The sequence below is a fragment of the Macrosteles quadrilineatus genome, unplaced genomic scaffold (assembly GCF_028750875.1).
Source record: "Macrosteles quadrilineatus isolate MER2022 unplaced genomic scaffold, UCM_ALF_1.0 Scaffold_2__2_contigs__length_208266976, whole genome shotgun sequence".
NCBI lineage: Eukaryota > Metazoa > Arthropoda > Insecta > Hemiptera > Cicadellidae > Macrosteles > Macrosteles quadrilineatus.
In genome coordinates, this window is record NW_026542595.1 from 139,001,171 (window position 1) to 139,017,772 (window position 16,602).

Consider the following 16,602-nt stretch of genomic DNA (forward strand, 5'->3'; position numbering starts at 1 on the left):
GAAGGTAGTAAATTAAAATTAGAATACAGTATGGGAATTTCAGGCGCAACAATTGGACAATTAAAGAAACAAATCAAAATCACAAATCCATATTTCAACAGTGAAATACCATTATTGTTATGGATAGGAACCAATGACATATTCAGCAATACATCAATAACAATGATGACACAGCAATATGTATCATTGCTCAGGGTAATCAGGAAACGTTATCTAGGCACCAGGTTGATACTGTTAGGATTACCATATTTCCCTAGGTCAGAATATACACCACACACAATAGATAAAATTACTCAATTCAACACATTTTTACACACATTGTCAAATCAAAATACCCAGCCAATTTTTCTAACACATGTTTTAAATTCAAATAAATATTATTTACACACGTACAGACATTCAAATCGTAGGGACGACATACATTTGAACAATATAGGGAATCAGATCTTAGTCAAACATTTGACACACCAATTGCAGTAAAATACAATCATTAGGCAAAATTCACACCTTTTTTTTAAATAATTTCTCTCTTTGTCTTATTAAATTACAATTTGCTCAGCCCAAACTCTTCCCACCTGTTTGGTAAAATAGTTGATATCAAAAAGGTTTTTAGGTCTTGAATTTTTTTACTATTCAAATAATAGTAGATCAAGGCAAGATGTCCAAGATTTACGAGTGGGAAACAAAACCCACAGGGGTATCATGGATACGAGATTTTGATGCGCAAAGCGCAATTCTACAGTGCGAGAAGTGGGGCTTAACCCCAGCCAAGACACTGGAAGAAAATATGGTCATTTTAAAGAACGCGGTGACAGCGCAAGTGCCAACGGTACCAGACACACCAAAACCCACGGAACAAAACACACCCATCTTAGCGGATCAGACGGCGGAAATGATTAGAATCACAGCCCAAGCCATAGGCGATTCAATCGCTCAAGCTTTATCTCAAAACAAACCAGTAACACAATCAACACACACCCACACAAACCCGAGATTAGTCGACGATCTAGCGTCGAAAGCTCCCAACTGCGACGGCACGGACACAAGCAAATTGTTAGCCTTCTTGAAAACGGCCATTCAAATTGAGAAATTAAAGTTAGCCGACGACAAATCAATCACGATAGCATTGTTACACAAAACAGCAGGGCAATTAAGGGATATTTGGACCATGGCATTACAGGAGAACTGGGAGGTCAAGGGTAAAACAATTCCTACTATAATTAGTACCTTTCTCCCAGAAAGGGCAAAGCAACAGCTCCTGACTCAAACAGTTTATAGGGTACAGGGTCAATTCGAGTCACTTTCAGATTTCATTATCCAGGTGAAAGAGTCAGCAGAAATCCTAATACCAACAGAATACGACTTACTGGAGGTAATATTGACAGGTATAAACGCGACAAATAGGGCACGTCTTGCAGGGTTTCCGCCGCCGACCAAACTTGATGATTTAATAGCGCTTATCCCAAAATTAGAAGTTGTGAGACAGTTAGAGGAGGGTAGCAGCTCGCAATCACGCCGATGGGAAACCAGAGCAGAAAATAATAGGCAATTTACACCTCAAAACAGGCAATTCGCACCTCAAAATAGGCAATTCACACCTCAAAACAGGCAATTCACATCTCAAAATAGGCAATTTACACCTCAACATAGGCAATACACACCACAATACATGCAACAGCCACATGGGCAACCAAGATTCCCACATCGACCACATATGCAGCCAAATACATACTATAGGACACCAGTGCATAACAGTGCATATCACGGCGCACCGAGGCAGGTCAATGACCCCAGACACTACCGCCCGCCCACCAACCCTGCAGACCAACACACACCTACACACAATACACAGTTAAACTCCCGAGGAGGCCGATAATTGGCGCTCTCGCACCTCCGACACGTCATAGCGCCTATTCACACACAACAATCAACCAAAACACACACACACATAGCCATAAAAACAAAAATGCTCCAAACTTTCCTAAATTAAAAACATGTACAGTACCAATTTTTTTCGGCGACATTGAAACAAATGCACTCATAGATACAGGGTCTACGACGTCAATTTGCTCACGATCCCTTTTTGATAGAATCAAAAATAATCACTTAATTACAAAATCAATCACTCCGATCAATCAATTTGCTGTTTCAGCCTCAGGCGACAAGGTAATGTTCTCGCACATGGCAAAGCTACACTTTAAAATTAGACACTTCTCTTGGACATTCAGTTTCCTAATAGCACCTAAATTACCAATAAACATTGTATTAGGGTTAGATTTCCTCACAAAAACAAAAGCAATCATCGACGTGGCGAATCACAATGTAACATTTCCATACGGTACAAGACCGGTCATGGCCATATTACACACAGACCAACACGATAGTAATCTACAGGAAGACAAAACTTACACCTTGGGCGATAATTTGACACCAAACCAGATACAACAAATACACAAATTATTACAGTCATTTCCAAACACAGTATCGAAACGATTAGGGCAAACAAAATTGATACACTACGACATAAAATTAAAATCTCAGCAGGTTGTAAGGAGTAGGCCGTACCAATTCGCACCGCCAAAGCTCGAAGCATTACGAAAACAAATCGACGACCTATTACAAAAGGGCGTGATAAGACCATCATCCTCCGAATACAGTAGTCCAGGATTTGTAGTCCCCAAAAAAGGAAACAAAACGCGATTTGTAGTCAATTACAAAAAGCTCAACGACTTGATTAATTTAGAGTCTACGCCAATGCCAACCGTCGAATCAGCATTTCAATATTTAGGTCAAGCGAAGTGGTATACATTGTTGGATTTGAACAGCGCATACATGCAAATACCGTTGACAGAACAAAGCAAAAAATACACAGCATTCGTCGTCCCATTTGGGGAATTTGAGTTCAACGTTGTACCATTTGGATTAGCCACAGGATCACAGGTTTTGACAAGGTTAATAGATAAAATATTTGGAGACATAAAATACAAATACATTTTCAATTTTTTCGACGACTTGGTAATTTATTCAAATGGATCATTTTCAGACCATCTCAATCAAATAAAGGAAGTAATAACTAGATTACAAAACGCAGGTCTTACGATCAACCCAGAAAAAATGACTGTAGCATCTAATCACATCGAATTCCTAGGCCACATTTTTCGCAACGGCACAGTTACATTTGACACACAAAAAATTCAACCAATTCTTAACTTCCCAACCCCCAAAAATGTCAAACAGATTTCTAGGCTAATCGGGATGACAGCGTATTACGCGAGGTTCATACCGAATTTTTCACACATTTCGGCACCATTAAACAAACTCAAACGCAAAGATACACCATTTGAATGGGGCTCTGAACAGGAAGCCGCCTTGCAAAGTATTAAAAAAGCTCTAACGTCGCAACCAGTTTTAAGACTCCCAGATTTCAATAAAAAATTCATCCTACAAACAGATGGTTCAGGCACAGGACTAGGAGCGCAATTAGCACAGGAACACGAAGGTAGTTTATTACCAGTAGCCTACGCGTCGAGACCACTAAGCAAACACGAAGTAAACAAATCCACAGTTGAATTAGAATGCCTAGCAGTCGTGTTCGGATTGACAAAATTCCAACAATACCTCGAACACAGGGAGTTTACACTTCAAACAGATTGTTCAGCATTAACTTGGCTTCTAAATCATCCACGACAAGTAGGTAAAATTGCGCGATGGATAACATTCATTAACTCTTTCCAATTTCATTCTGAGCACATAAAAGGCAGTGATAATCCAGTCGCCGACTGTCTATCTAGGTTATACGAGGACGCCGACACACAACCAACAGTAGTAACACTAAACGATGACACTAATACACATTCAGTAAACATTTTGATGAAAATTCCAGAAGCTTTCAAAAACATCGACGAACATCAAAGAGACGACCCCACGTTGATCAAAATTATTAGGGACCCACATAGAAACCAGGCATATACAGTAAAGGACGGAGTGTTAATGCATTTAGCACCCGGCCAAAAGACACCACGAATAGTACTCCCCACGAAACTAATTGACATGATTTTCACATACTACCATTTAGCACCTACATCAGCACACCTAGGAATCAAGAAAACTATACATAAAATAAATCAATTTTTTTGGTCACCAAATTTAAACAAAATAATAGCCGACAAAGTCAGAACATGTCTCTCTTGCCAAAGATCCAAACAAGCTCCGAACACCAGGGTAGGCGAATTATCATCCGATCTAGCAACAAAACCATTCCAAAAAGTGTACATTGACTACGTAGGCAAACTTCCTAGGACAAAGTCAGGCAACTCATACCTACTATCTGTGGTGGACGCATTTTCAAAGTTTGTAATTCTTTTACCAGCTAGAAACGCGACAGCTGCCACCACAACTACACTTCTCACAAAACACATATTCTCACACTACGGTTTCCCGCAATACTTAGTATCAGACAACGCACCATCTTTCAAATCAAAACAAATGAAGGAAATGTGTTTAAACTTCGGAATCAAACACATATTTACATCACCGTACAACCCAAGCGCAAACAACGTAGAGAGAGTCAACAAAAATCTCAAAGTTGCTATGAGAATATATCACAATTCCGACAACCAAACATGGGATCAAAACATTCATTGGTTTCAAATAGCATTCAATTCCGCTCAACATGAAAGCACCGGTTCGACACCTGCAAGCTTATTTTTGGGGAGAGAAATAAACCATCCACTACAATTAGCCTGGGATTTAAATAAATTAATTGGGGAAGAACCTCAACCAACCACAGACAATCGCTGGCAACATGCACTTGATAACCTACGGAAGGCAAGAGAAAAACGCACACAATATTATAACAGCGGTCGTCAACCCAATCCTTACAAAGTAGGCGATTGGGTAATGTATAAAATGCACCCACAGTCCAAAGCAATAGACAACGTCAATTATAAACTCCAATACGCCTGGTCAAAACCGTGCGTGATTGACAGTTTCTCATCACCAGTGTCAGTAAAGCTGGTAAACCCCTCAACAGGTAAGATTGTGACAAAAGCCCACATTTCACAATTGAAACGATTTTTTCAACCAATTTATTAAATAAACGTCGTCAGAGTGCACAATAGAACCTTAGCCTAGTTTAATTAGTTATAAGTGAACATCTAGCAAGAAATCTCGAGTAACTGACTACAACAATACTTCGCAACAATACTTCTCAACAATACGGTACACAATACAACTCCGGCCCCGGCTGATAGGGTGTTGGGAGTTGAGTCTAAGCCGTACCTTCACAGAGGGTGCGGCTACACCTCTCGATGCACCGCTTGGCCGGAAAGCCGGAAGCGACAACACGTGGCAAGTTGGCAGCGAAACACGTCATAGTGTTTGTACTTAATATATGCATTTCCAGACCCCAGTAATCAACAACTTTTTCAATCCCCTTAAAACTTACAATCTGAGCAAACGACTAATTTTTTTTTAAGTAATTTTTTATTTTTAATTTGCTCAAATTGGCTATGACGGGAATCGTTCGCCATAACACATTCTTATGACAGATTGCAACTGTCATATGAATAGTGCAGCCGACAGTTTACTTATGACAACAAACACTCACTAAAAGTACTGGACTGAAAAATGACAACACTGGAACGATACAGACAACTGACTACAGACCAAGCTAGACTTAAACTATGGCAATTAGGCTAAGTAGAACTAAGTAGAATTAAGTAAAATTAAGTATTTCTGTGTTAATATAAGCAATTGAATCGCAAAGGTAAATACAACATTACATAAAAAGTATTAAGTAAGTAAAGTCATCCACGTATATTAAAATAAGATATATGGTATTTAGGCGTAATACAATCGTTATCAAAGTAGATAACAGCGCACACGACAATCCATATGTTTGTAAATAACAAGCAGAATTCTGAGCGTAGAAGAAGAGTTTATGTATTATATATTTATAAAGGGTAATTTAAATGTTTATTATGTGTTATACACTTGCATGCGTTAAAATAAAATACAAAAATATAGATAAATATATTTATGTTGCTGAGCGACAGAGAAGGAAATGGACTAGTAGGAAACAGACAATAGCAAGCGCCAGGCACGAGATAACACCGTCGTTATCAGTACAAACATCTGTTCCATTCAAACCTCTACTTCCGCCCTATATAAATAATCAAACCAAGCACCGATCAATCCTTCACATTGAAGGAAAATATTAAAACAATATTTGTTTAAAAAATTAAATTGTGCTAAGCCGTCGGTGAAATAAATAATTATTATTTAATACCTCTGTGCATAATTCTTGATAATTGGCACTAGAGGAGCTTCGAATGAATATACACTTACAATAACACTATCATTCCTTACATCAACCAACAGATTTTCGAAACTCCATTCAACCATGAATAGCATCCAAACTGAAAGAGTGTATAATGTGTGTCACACTAGTTAATTAATTTATTATTAGTAAATCAACAGAAACTTAGTAATATATCTCCCAGTCAATCAAATCCATAGCATTTAAGTAGATAAACATTAGATTTTTTCCCTTTTATACTCAGTAAATTAAATTCCTTTTTTTAAATTAAGTAGAACAATTTCTTATTATTAGTAAATTCATTTAGATCATAAGTATCAATAGTAAACTTAAGTAGAGTAGTCGCGATCAATTTTTACCGAATATTTAGGGAATATATCAGTGATAACTAACATCAAAATAATTAATCATCAATCAAAACAATCTCCAAATTCACATCTGAGTAAACGTATCATCAACCTCATATCAACTTCAAAACCCAACGCATTTCATCCACCATTAAGAGGCGTCCAGCGATATAATTAGCGCCCCGAATTTAGTAAGGGCTCAAGAGCTAATTACGAAATTACGTCACATCACATCACAACAGTATACCTTCAAGAACTTCAGAACACTACTCCAGCTTCATTCTTCAGTTTACACAACTTCATTCTTCCAAATACTCAACTTCAAGAAACTCATCAAACTTCAGCAACCTTCCAAATTTACCAGCAATTACCAGAATTCAATACAACCATCAAATTTCATCAACCCTCACTATTTCGACAACATTCCCAAATTCATCATCATCAATAATATATCCAACTTCATCAACCAACAGATCTTTCTCAACCGAACTTAATTAAATCTATCACTGATATACGCCCGCCCACATTTTTTTAGAGCAGGTTTAGATTAAGCAATCCCACCAAACATAGTTATAAGAAATTCATTCAAAACCATAGTCACCTTTAGTTTATAAAAAAAAAAAATAGTTAATAGTTTATAAGCAAGACCGACACACATTATAACCTCAAATGAGTCAAACCAAAAGGAGTGCAGAAAACTGTTGGAACATTCCCACACCGACACCGATGTCACAACGACACAATCTCACGGCGAGCACAAAAAAAAAAAAAAAAAAAAAAAAAAAAAATTCTTCGTCCTTCATCTTTCCCAAACCCCAAAATCACCCCAAAACTAGGAAAAGAAAAAAAAAACAACCCCACCGGGGGGAGGATGTAGCGGACCGCTACAATAGCGCAAGTCACGTGACCACGATGCGCGCGCAGTCGACCCGGGTAGGCACGCGCAGCGAACCAAGAGACGAGTTCAGTGTAGTGTCGAGCGCCTGGAGCTGTACATCTGATCGGATAAGTAGACTGTAGCCTAAGATGTCTAGCTAATAGAAGTAGGGGTTGGGGAAAGGGTGTAGGTTGGGGCAAAAAGTAATTCAATCATGTAGTTTATTAGGTTCTCGAAGGGTCGTGGTCTGGCAATTAATATCGTAAATTAGAATTCACATTTGCTAAGTCTAGTAACCTTTTTCACGAATTAGAATAAGTCCATATATATATATTTCTCTGTTCATTATATTATAATTAGATACATTACGAACATAAAAGCTGGCTGTGATAGGCAGCTAAGGTAATATTGTGCACTTTGACGAGTTAGATTAATTCTTGCAATAGAGTTGGGTTACGACAGGAAATGTGGGTGATTTGGCAGTGGCTAGAGGAAGATATATAGGGCCCAGGTATCTTCATTTACACTCATACTACTCCACATCATCACACAAACATTACACTATACTATTAAATGAATGAGTTTACTACTACTCACTATCTCTCCTCATGGTTGCCAACTGCTACCATGTAAGGGACGTAAGCAGCAATAGGCTCAATCTGTCTCATAAACTGGTCTCCGATCTCACCATTGTCCTGTTGTGAAACAAATTAATTAGATTTGATAGTACCATTGACTCAGTGCTGAAGTAGATCCATTTTTATAATCTTTCCAATCTTATTCCAATCTTATACAGACTATACAGATTGTAGCAGAATAGGCATCAGTATTTGTGCTACTAATCCACTTGGACCAAATTTGGGGTTTCAAAAAAGCTACAACCCTATATGGAAATGTAATGTCTACTTCATTATCAAATGTAGGCTTGTTTCATCTTAATTTTTTTACAATTTTGTTACTTTTTTACCAACCAAATAAATTTCACATTAATCCTACGTCTGATACAACAATAATGAGACTAAAAAGAACATCTTTTGAATATTTATTTCAATAAATAGATTTCATAAAATAAACTTCAAACAAGTAATTTAATACTGGATATTGTGCGGATTACAAAAAATCGGGTCGGATTCGGTTTGGTTCGGATAATTTAATCTGACCCGAGCCTAAATGCGATATCCAGCACTATCTGTTAGCCTGACAGACTATGCATTTCGACTCTTTATACTGAAAACAAAATCTTCATAACCATCATTAGTTCTCCAGGTCGAGTAATGATGAAGACAAAACAAAAAGTCTATGACAAATAAAATAGGTATCTTAAAACAAAATAATTCACATGGGCATCATCATCAACAAAAAATATAAAATCAACAAACAAATACTGTTATAACAATTAATAGACTATATAACTTGTCGTACTGCATTACAATGAATACATACACATTTAGACGTATGAAAGGAGTGCAGTTGAGCTAAATACTAACAATCTAAATAACTAGGGGTGGGCTAGTACTCGACTGTCGAGTAATTACTCGAGTAGTTGGCAATACTCGACAGTCGAGTCGAGTAGTTAAAGATACTCGTGACTCGAGTTGAGTAGTAGACAAGCCGATTTCGTTATTTTCATTGATATTTGACAACAAAATAACAAGAAAGGAAAATGTCTGAGTTTTATTTAATCCCCTAATCCCTTTAAATATTGACATACTAGGCCTACTAATAATCGGCAACCTAGACATCGCTTGCGTCATCCATTTCACTGACAGCGATAGCTGACACTGACTGGGTGTGGGTGATTGGCTCCGTAGTGGTGTGCAAGTGCGATGCATCAAATCCCGATTCAATCCAGCATGCATCAAAATCCCGATGCATCGATTACGTCACGATGCAGTTCTAAAAAGGGATGTGTCGATTATCGTCATCGATACCACCGATACTTAGACATTGGTATCGGTACCAAGACTCGATTGTCAAAAACAAAAAAACAAAAATTGTAGGCTACTTCCCCAGAGAGAAATATGTATAGGCCCTATCTAACACAAACACACACTACTTCTAGCTGCGTACTCACGTCAAACATATCGTAAGCAAAGTCCCCAACGTGAAGGAACATGTCGTACTTTCCATGAGCCACCTCCTGTTGCAGTCTCGGTAGTGACTGAGCGTTCTCATTGCCAAGATCTCCGTAGACAGCCAGTCTCGGAGACCAGTCAGTGGAGTCAGGCACAGTGTTGAACACAAAGATATCTGACCAGCCCAGCTTACTGCCACAGTGGTACACTGCAAAGATACAACATTGTACAGTCATTATAATGGCTGAGCGTTCTCATTGCCAAGATCTTGTATACAGCCAGTCAGTGGAGCCGTGTATACATCATTATTGTATCTCGCGCTATTCTGTTGACATCGTAATAGTCTCCCGCCATTGCGGCAAAATGTTAAGCATATCCCTCAGTCGTATGGAGATCATTGTCATCTTCCGCAATCGTGGTAAAATTTTGACTGTTTCTCGCGGTCCTAGGACATTATTATTTTAATCATCTTCCGTGATCATGGCAATATTCTGATCAACCCTCACGGCTCTGTAGATATCAACATCATCATTGTCTTGCGCGATAGCGGCAAAATAATCATGATCATATTCCGTGGTCGTGTAGACATTATCACCATCTTCTGGGATCGGGGAAAAATTTTGATCATCCCTCGCTGTCATGTACAAAGATGTTATTGTCTCCAGCGGTCATGTTAAAACGTCACTGTTGTCATGCCCCATCGTGGTAAATTGAAAAATCCAGATAAAAATACAAAATTTTCACATAATTCCCGGTTAAATAACTCGCATATAATTCCCTGTTTTCCCGGTAAGTGGGCCCCCAATATATTGCAAAGGGCGCTACTATTAGTTGTGCCTAAGGCGCTGACTGGGTAAAAAACCGGCCTGCCCTATCACAATAAAACCATTTACATAACAATAAAAAATGTTGACACTTTACTAAAGGTTCTAATGACTTTTTAAATGGTCCTTATGCTAAAATAAGCAAAATTTTAATAACCATTTTTAAATGTTTCTATATTTATGTCACTCTTTTATGAAGAAACTGTCTTTTACTATGATTACTTACAATAGGGCCTAAAATATTATTAGTTGTGATTTACATTTATAAACTATGATTCTGTGTTTCTTACTATAGTGAGACTTAGGCTGAAGATTAGTCAGCGTGACTCGATGAATGTACTGGAACAATTTACGAGGGCCGTCGTCAACAAACTTGGTAGAAGTTCCTGTGGCCCGCAGAGTCAGTCCGTTGATCCCGTACTCCACCACAGACTCTGTGAAGTTCTTGGTAGACCAGGTGACGACAATGGCCGATACATTCTCTGAAACAAGCAAAGTGATAGATAAACCATTTTTTAGGCGGGTACCTATATTTTTATAAATAAAAAATGTAATAATGGTAAGTTAAAATATTGATGAGTTCAATTAACAAAACGTTGCAAGTTTTTAATTCCATTTTATTTTAAGAAATTTATTAATTTTCAGTTTGTTTTCAGTTTTAAGCTTTTGGTATGAGATTATTTTGCTCATGGCCGGTATTTCAAAATTCTAGATATGCAATTACTTTGCCATTCAAATGAATAAAAAGGAAAGGAATATTTGACGCTAACCTATAAATTGAAGCTGTTGATAATGACACCCACAGAATATTTTTTTTACAAATTTCAAGGTAAAAAAAAGATGGAAACAAACTGTTTATTTAGTGATGTAAGTGGACTGAAGTAAGGTACAGAGAAAACCTGCTTATATGAGAAAACCGTGTGTTTTTAACTAGTAGGCCTATGTTGTATCGGAAATATACTAGTGACAAGGAAGGGCCCAAGAGGTGCACACTGTGCGGAAATTCCTATCGCACAGAGCACAGGGTCTTCCTCCACCGTGAGCGCTGCAGGACATGAGGGTAAGGGGGTGGTGTTGAACACTTTGCCCTAGACACCCGCGACTCGGTTGTATCATTGAATCACTGTTAACCAAACTTCTCTGTGTTGGTAATCAGAAGTTATTTTAAATTACAGAATGAAACTGTTGAATAGCCTACTTAAATGAACACATTAGATGACTTTGGATCCTCAGAAAAGATTGTGAAACATGTTTATGGACAGCTTAATTAAGCTATTTCATCTACTCAGCCACAGATCTCCGTTCACACTGCGACTAAGGCATAAACGGTGTGAAGATATGAGAAATTTATGGAGGGAATGATATCCATCACGTTAAAACAATTTGAGAGTACATTCAAGTGCCTTTGCCAATACAAGCCTGGCATGTATTTCATGAGGACAGAGGAGGTTTTTAACTGACCTGCATCAGTGTACCAGTACAGTTCCATAAAGAACCTACAATATATATTATCAGATGAAAAATTTGTTGATGTACGGGTACAATATATATCGATTGAAATATTTCAATACCTAGCCTATAATATTGAGTGTAAATATTGATTAGGCCTAAATGTGAATAGGTAGGGATTTTCAAGAAAAGTTGTAGAGTACCGCCCGCCACTAATGTATGTGTTCAGTGCACTGGGTCGTAAATATTAGGTAAACCAAGCCAAATTATTGAAGTACAGGAAACTAAACCTAGCCTAATCGCTGCAGTACACTGTGAAAGCAAAAAAGTCTTCTTGAAAAACCTCAATTTTCCAGAAGAAGAGGGCTGGATTACTTGGAGATTCAAATTTAATTGAAGATTGAAAAATCAAGACTCCTAGTACCTAGTTGTATTACATCATTAGTAACATAGAGTCATTTAAACCCACTGTCTTACGTACCGTAATTAACTTTGAAATAAGCTAAAACTCACCTCCAATAGCTATGTGGACCTGCTCGGGCTGGTAATACATCACTGGCTTGTTGTAGTAGTCCCATACCGGAGGAGTGGTAGCATTGACAGCGGAGGTAACAGAAACTACCTCTAGGGCTGACACCGACCCACGAGAGAAGGCGAAAACCAAACTTGTTAAAATTATCAGCATCTTTGGTCAACAAGTTAAAACATTCCTGGAAAGAAAGAAATAAAGTTAATGTGTTTAACCCTCCGAGTGTCACGTGTTTTGGCCTTAATGTCAGCCTATTTTTTGCTCATTTGCAAGGTTTTATTAAAACTGATCTGAGAAGCTTAAAAACAATGTTAATTATACTGTTCTATATACCATTTTGTTTGGAAAATCTTGGGCTTCAATATTATATATAAAACATAAGGAAGATTTTTTTAAAAAAAATTTTTTAGGTAAAAAAAAATGTATAATTTCGAAAATTTAAAAAAAAAAATAAGTTTGCGCTCAATGAAATTGTATAAATTATAGGCCTATAAATATTTGAAAATAGCCACTTTGTTCTAAATTTTATGAGGATTACAAATATATAATAATATAAGGAAGTAGATTTGCAAATAAATAAGTTATGGGCAAAAAACAGATTTCAGTACATAGCGTTTAGCTAAGAATGCATAGCCCAACCATAGCTAGGAATCTGGCTGATAATTTACATCAATATCACTACCTACTTCTTCAGGATCATCAACCAGCACTTCAAAACCACTTAAATCTTCTTATAATGCACCACGTATATCACTACTTTTGATTTTTAACACTAAAACAATGATAAATGTAATAAAACACATCAGTCATCGGTCCGAGGGTAACCTAGCTGTTTACAAATACACGCACGTCAGCTCAGTCAGCTGTCTGCTACAATATTTTCGGAACTAAAATGAATAGTGCTTAGAGACAGACCTCTGGAGAAAGCTTAGAATATTACGGAAAGAACGATACCTAACTCAATCCAGTACAGTCCGATTCAGTTAGTCATAGAGCCTTCGCCGTAAACAGTGTTCGCGAGTCGCTGTAGCGACGCACGACACTATACAAAGTGCGTTACGCGTCGCTGCAGCGACGCATGACACTCGGAGGGTTAAGCAAAATCTGGTTTAACAACTAGATATGGAATAATGATCCATAAAAAAAGGAAGGGTTTCTAACTGAAAGGTAGTTAGGTAGTAATTTTACAATACATTAGAACCCTCGGTTAACCGAAATAAAAAGGGGAGAGCCATTTCGGATAACCAATTTTACGGTTAACTCGCCATATGCTAAAAATAGCCTATGCAGTACCAAGGTGTATAGGAAAAATGAATTTTAAACAATGTCTATATAACACAGTGTTTTATTTCAGCTAGAAAAATTTTAACAATGGGCTATAAAATACTTTAAACGATACAACTGAAGTTACATACTTATTTTTTAGCCCTGTATTATTTTCTTGAATAATGAAACTATTATCGGTGACCAATAGGTTGTATCAGATTATCACTAGGTATTATCATCAGTTGACTGTAATGAAACAAAATCTCAGGACATAAAAAAGCGTGCCTGGAATGTGTTGTTTAGGGTGTTAATCTTACCCACTGGCCCTACTGTCAATTTTGACGACCATTAGGTCTGATCTATTGGTGTTTTCAAATAGTCTTCTCGACTAGGTGACAGGGACAGCACTTTGGATTGAGGATTTGACACCCCTTTAGGTAAATTCTGGTATGAACTTATGAGGGAGGTTCAGCTTCCTTTGACAAAGATTGATGGGAGGGAACCATCTAAAATAAAAAGTAAATTGGAAAACTTTATGTGGGCATAAATTGTTAAATTTACAAAGACGTAAATTTGTATGTCTTCTTTTTCATAAGTTGATAGAAAGGTATCTAGGCTACATTTTTTAACAGTATTTTTCCTTATCATTATCATAAACTTATATCTGATCTAAACTAAACTAACCTCAGTTTATATGCCACAACACACAGTAAGAGAGTCAGGTGCGGCCCTTTTTTACATAACTTAGCCTACCGATTACTTAGCAGCAGATATTTAGCCTATAAGTTATATTGTACAGGTTCATCCAATAATATGGGCTATCATAGGATCTCTGTGAACCTGTACCAGGAATAGGGCCCACTTAATAAAGGTAGTCATATGCCAGTGAAGTCATTGGCAGATTCACGTTGATCATTCCTAGCTTGGCCTGAATAGTGCTAAAACTGGTTGAGTTAAATTTGTAGTAGCAAGTATAAACAGACAGTGGTGTAGGCCTAGTGGAGCAGAAATAGGCATAATTAACCCTATGCTTTTTCCGAAATCATATAGCTTAGGGCCTGACGTATATAGGCCTAGTTAATAAAATTATAAAAATGGTGACCTGTTATTTACTTTTTTTTTCAAGGCGATGGTGTGCTCCCGCATTGGAAAATTAAACTTAACGGCAACACCACTGGTGTACTAGCCTATCCTTAAACAGAATAGTGAGATTCAGGGACTAGGCTAGGTTACATTTGAATAGAAATTAAACACTGGAGATTAAACTTTAAAAAATCATCTAACATGGATAACAAGTCTTGTGATAAAACGGCATCCATAATAGTCAAGGAAAGCTGTGACCTAATGAATTAGGGGGAACCTAATAATGAAATAAATAATAGTGATTGTATGAAGGCCTATCTAAGACGTTGGTAACTCATAATACTTACGAAGAATTTTGATATACTTAGGCCTAAGTCTATTACTATTGAGAAATTAAATAATCTAATATGTATAACCAAATTATTGAGAATTTTGAGAGAACGACAAATTTTAGACCATGTAGCGACATACACGCGAACTCAACTGTGACTAACCTTCAAATTATTCCAATTCCTTTGTTGTTTATGTTTCTTTCATCGGTTAACTTAAAACTTAAATAATGAGTAATGACTGCCTGTACCGTAAAGCCCCGTTCACACGGGGCGAGTTTACAAGCTACACGCCCGCTTTTTTACACGCAGCTAGTAAAATAGCTCAGTGTGAACGACGTACTCGCTCAAAAGCTGCTTGTAAAAAAGCTCTGGAAAAAGTTGACGCTGCCGCTACTTTACACGCCAACTCGCCAGCTTTTGAGCGAGTAGGCGTGGAAAGTAGCCCAGTGTGAACACAGTTGCTTGTGCTTGTGCGCTCGTTACTCAAAGATGTTGGAGGATTTGGTTCAAGCCAGCTACTGAGCGAGTGGAAAAAGCGTCGTGTGAACGACTACAAGCGCACTCGCCGACTCGCCGGCGTCTTTCTCCACGTCGGCGAGTTGGCGAGTGGACAAGCTCCGTGTGAACGAATACAAGCACACTCGCCAACTCGCCGGCTTCTTACACGCTGGCGTGTAGCTTGTAAACTCGCCCCGTGTGAACGGGGCTTAATTAAGTAAACTGACACAGCTGACAGGCCTTTTGTTTTGTCTTCTGCTCAAACTCTACTCGGGTCTGACTTAGGGGAGGTACGAATGAGGCATTTAGTTCAAAATTCCTCCGTGAACAGCGCTGTAGTAGAGAGCATTTTGGCAATGAAGGTTTACTAATCTCAAAAATAGTTCTGTTCATAAAATAAAATTATAAATGTCTCAAATTCAATTTTATTATTTTTTAATTATAAAATTAAACTATCATAACCTAACCGAACTAACCAAACTTGCTGATAAAGAAATAATATAACAAAAGTTTAGTAATCGGAAAAATAATTCTGTTTATTAATAAAACTAGAATTTGCTCGATTAAAATTCCCGGGACCAACAGTATATCAGCCCGGCACGCTAACCACTTGACTACCGAGGCCGATGGCTACTGACCGTTTTGTTACGGTAATGGCTTTCTCCATAGATGAAACACTCTCAGCTAATAAGAAGCCCACAGCTGTCATCGTAGCCTCTTCTATACCTCCCCTGAGTAAATTACCACTCTACTCTACCTTTATCTTCTGCTCTACTCTGGCACGTTTTTTTCAAAGCTTTCGACTAATTCCATAAAAAAGGGTAAGCAAAAATAGTACCATGAAGCAGAAAAGTTTCATAAAATGCAGAATCATTGTTTTATATTATCATAGACTTACCAACACAAGTAGACTTCTCACTCATCTCAATTTAAATTTGCAAGCTTGGTTTTCGTGTCTAGTTCATGTCCGGTGACACTGATCACTTGTGTTGGTGAAAGTGTT

General features: G+C 37.7%; 1 protein-coding gene across 2 annotated transcripts in view; it reads right to left on the minus strand.

The window, feature by feature from the left end:
- The window catches only part of LOC128988123 (acid phosphatase type 7), a 30,548-nt gene extending 15,159 nt beyond the window's left edge, over nt 1-15,389 (minus strand). The window contains exons 1-5 of one of the 2 annotated variants that reach the window (XM_054409339.1): nt 15,264-15,389; nt 12,405-12,601; nt 10,733-10,924; nt 9,618-9,826; nt 8,141-8,238 (exon numbers count right to left, since the gene is read on the minus strand). In XM_054409339.1, the coding sequence (XP_054265314.1) occupies nt 8,141-8,238; nt 9,618-9,826; nt 10,733-10,924; nt 12,405-12,576 (671 nt within the window). In that variant the 5' untranslated portion in view covers nt 12,577-12,601; nt 15,264-15,389. The other variant, XM_054409340.1, reaches the window with a different exon arrangement.
- Between the last annotated feature and the right edge of the window lie 1,213 nt (nt 15,390-16,602).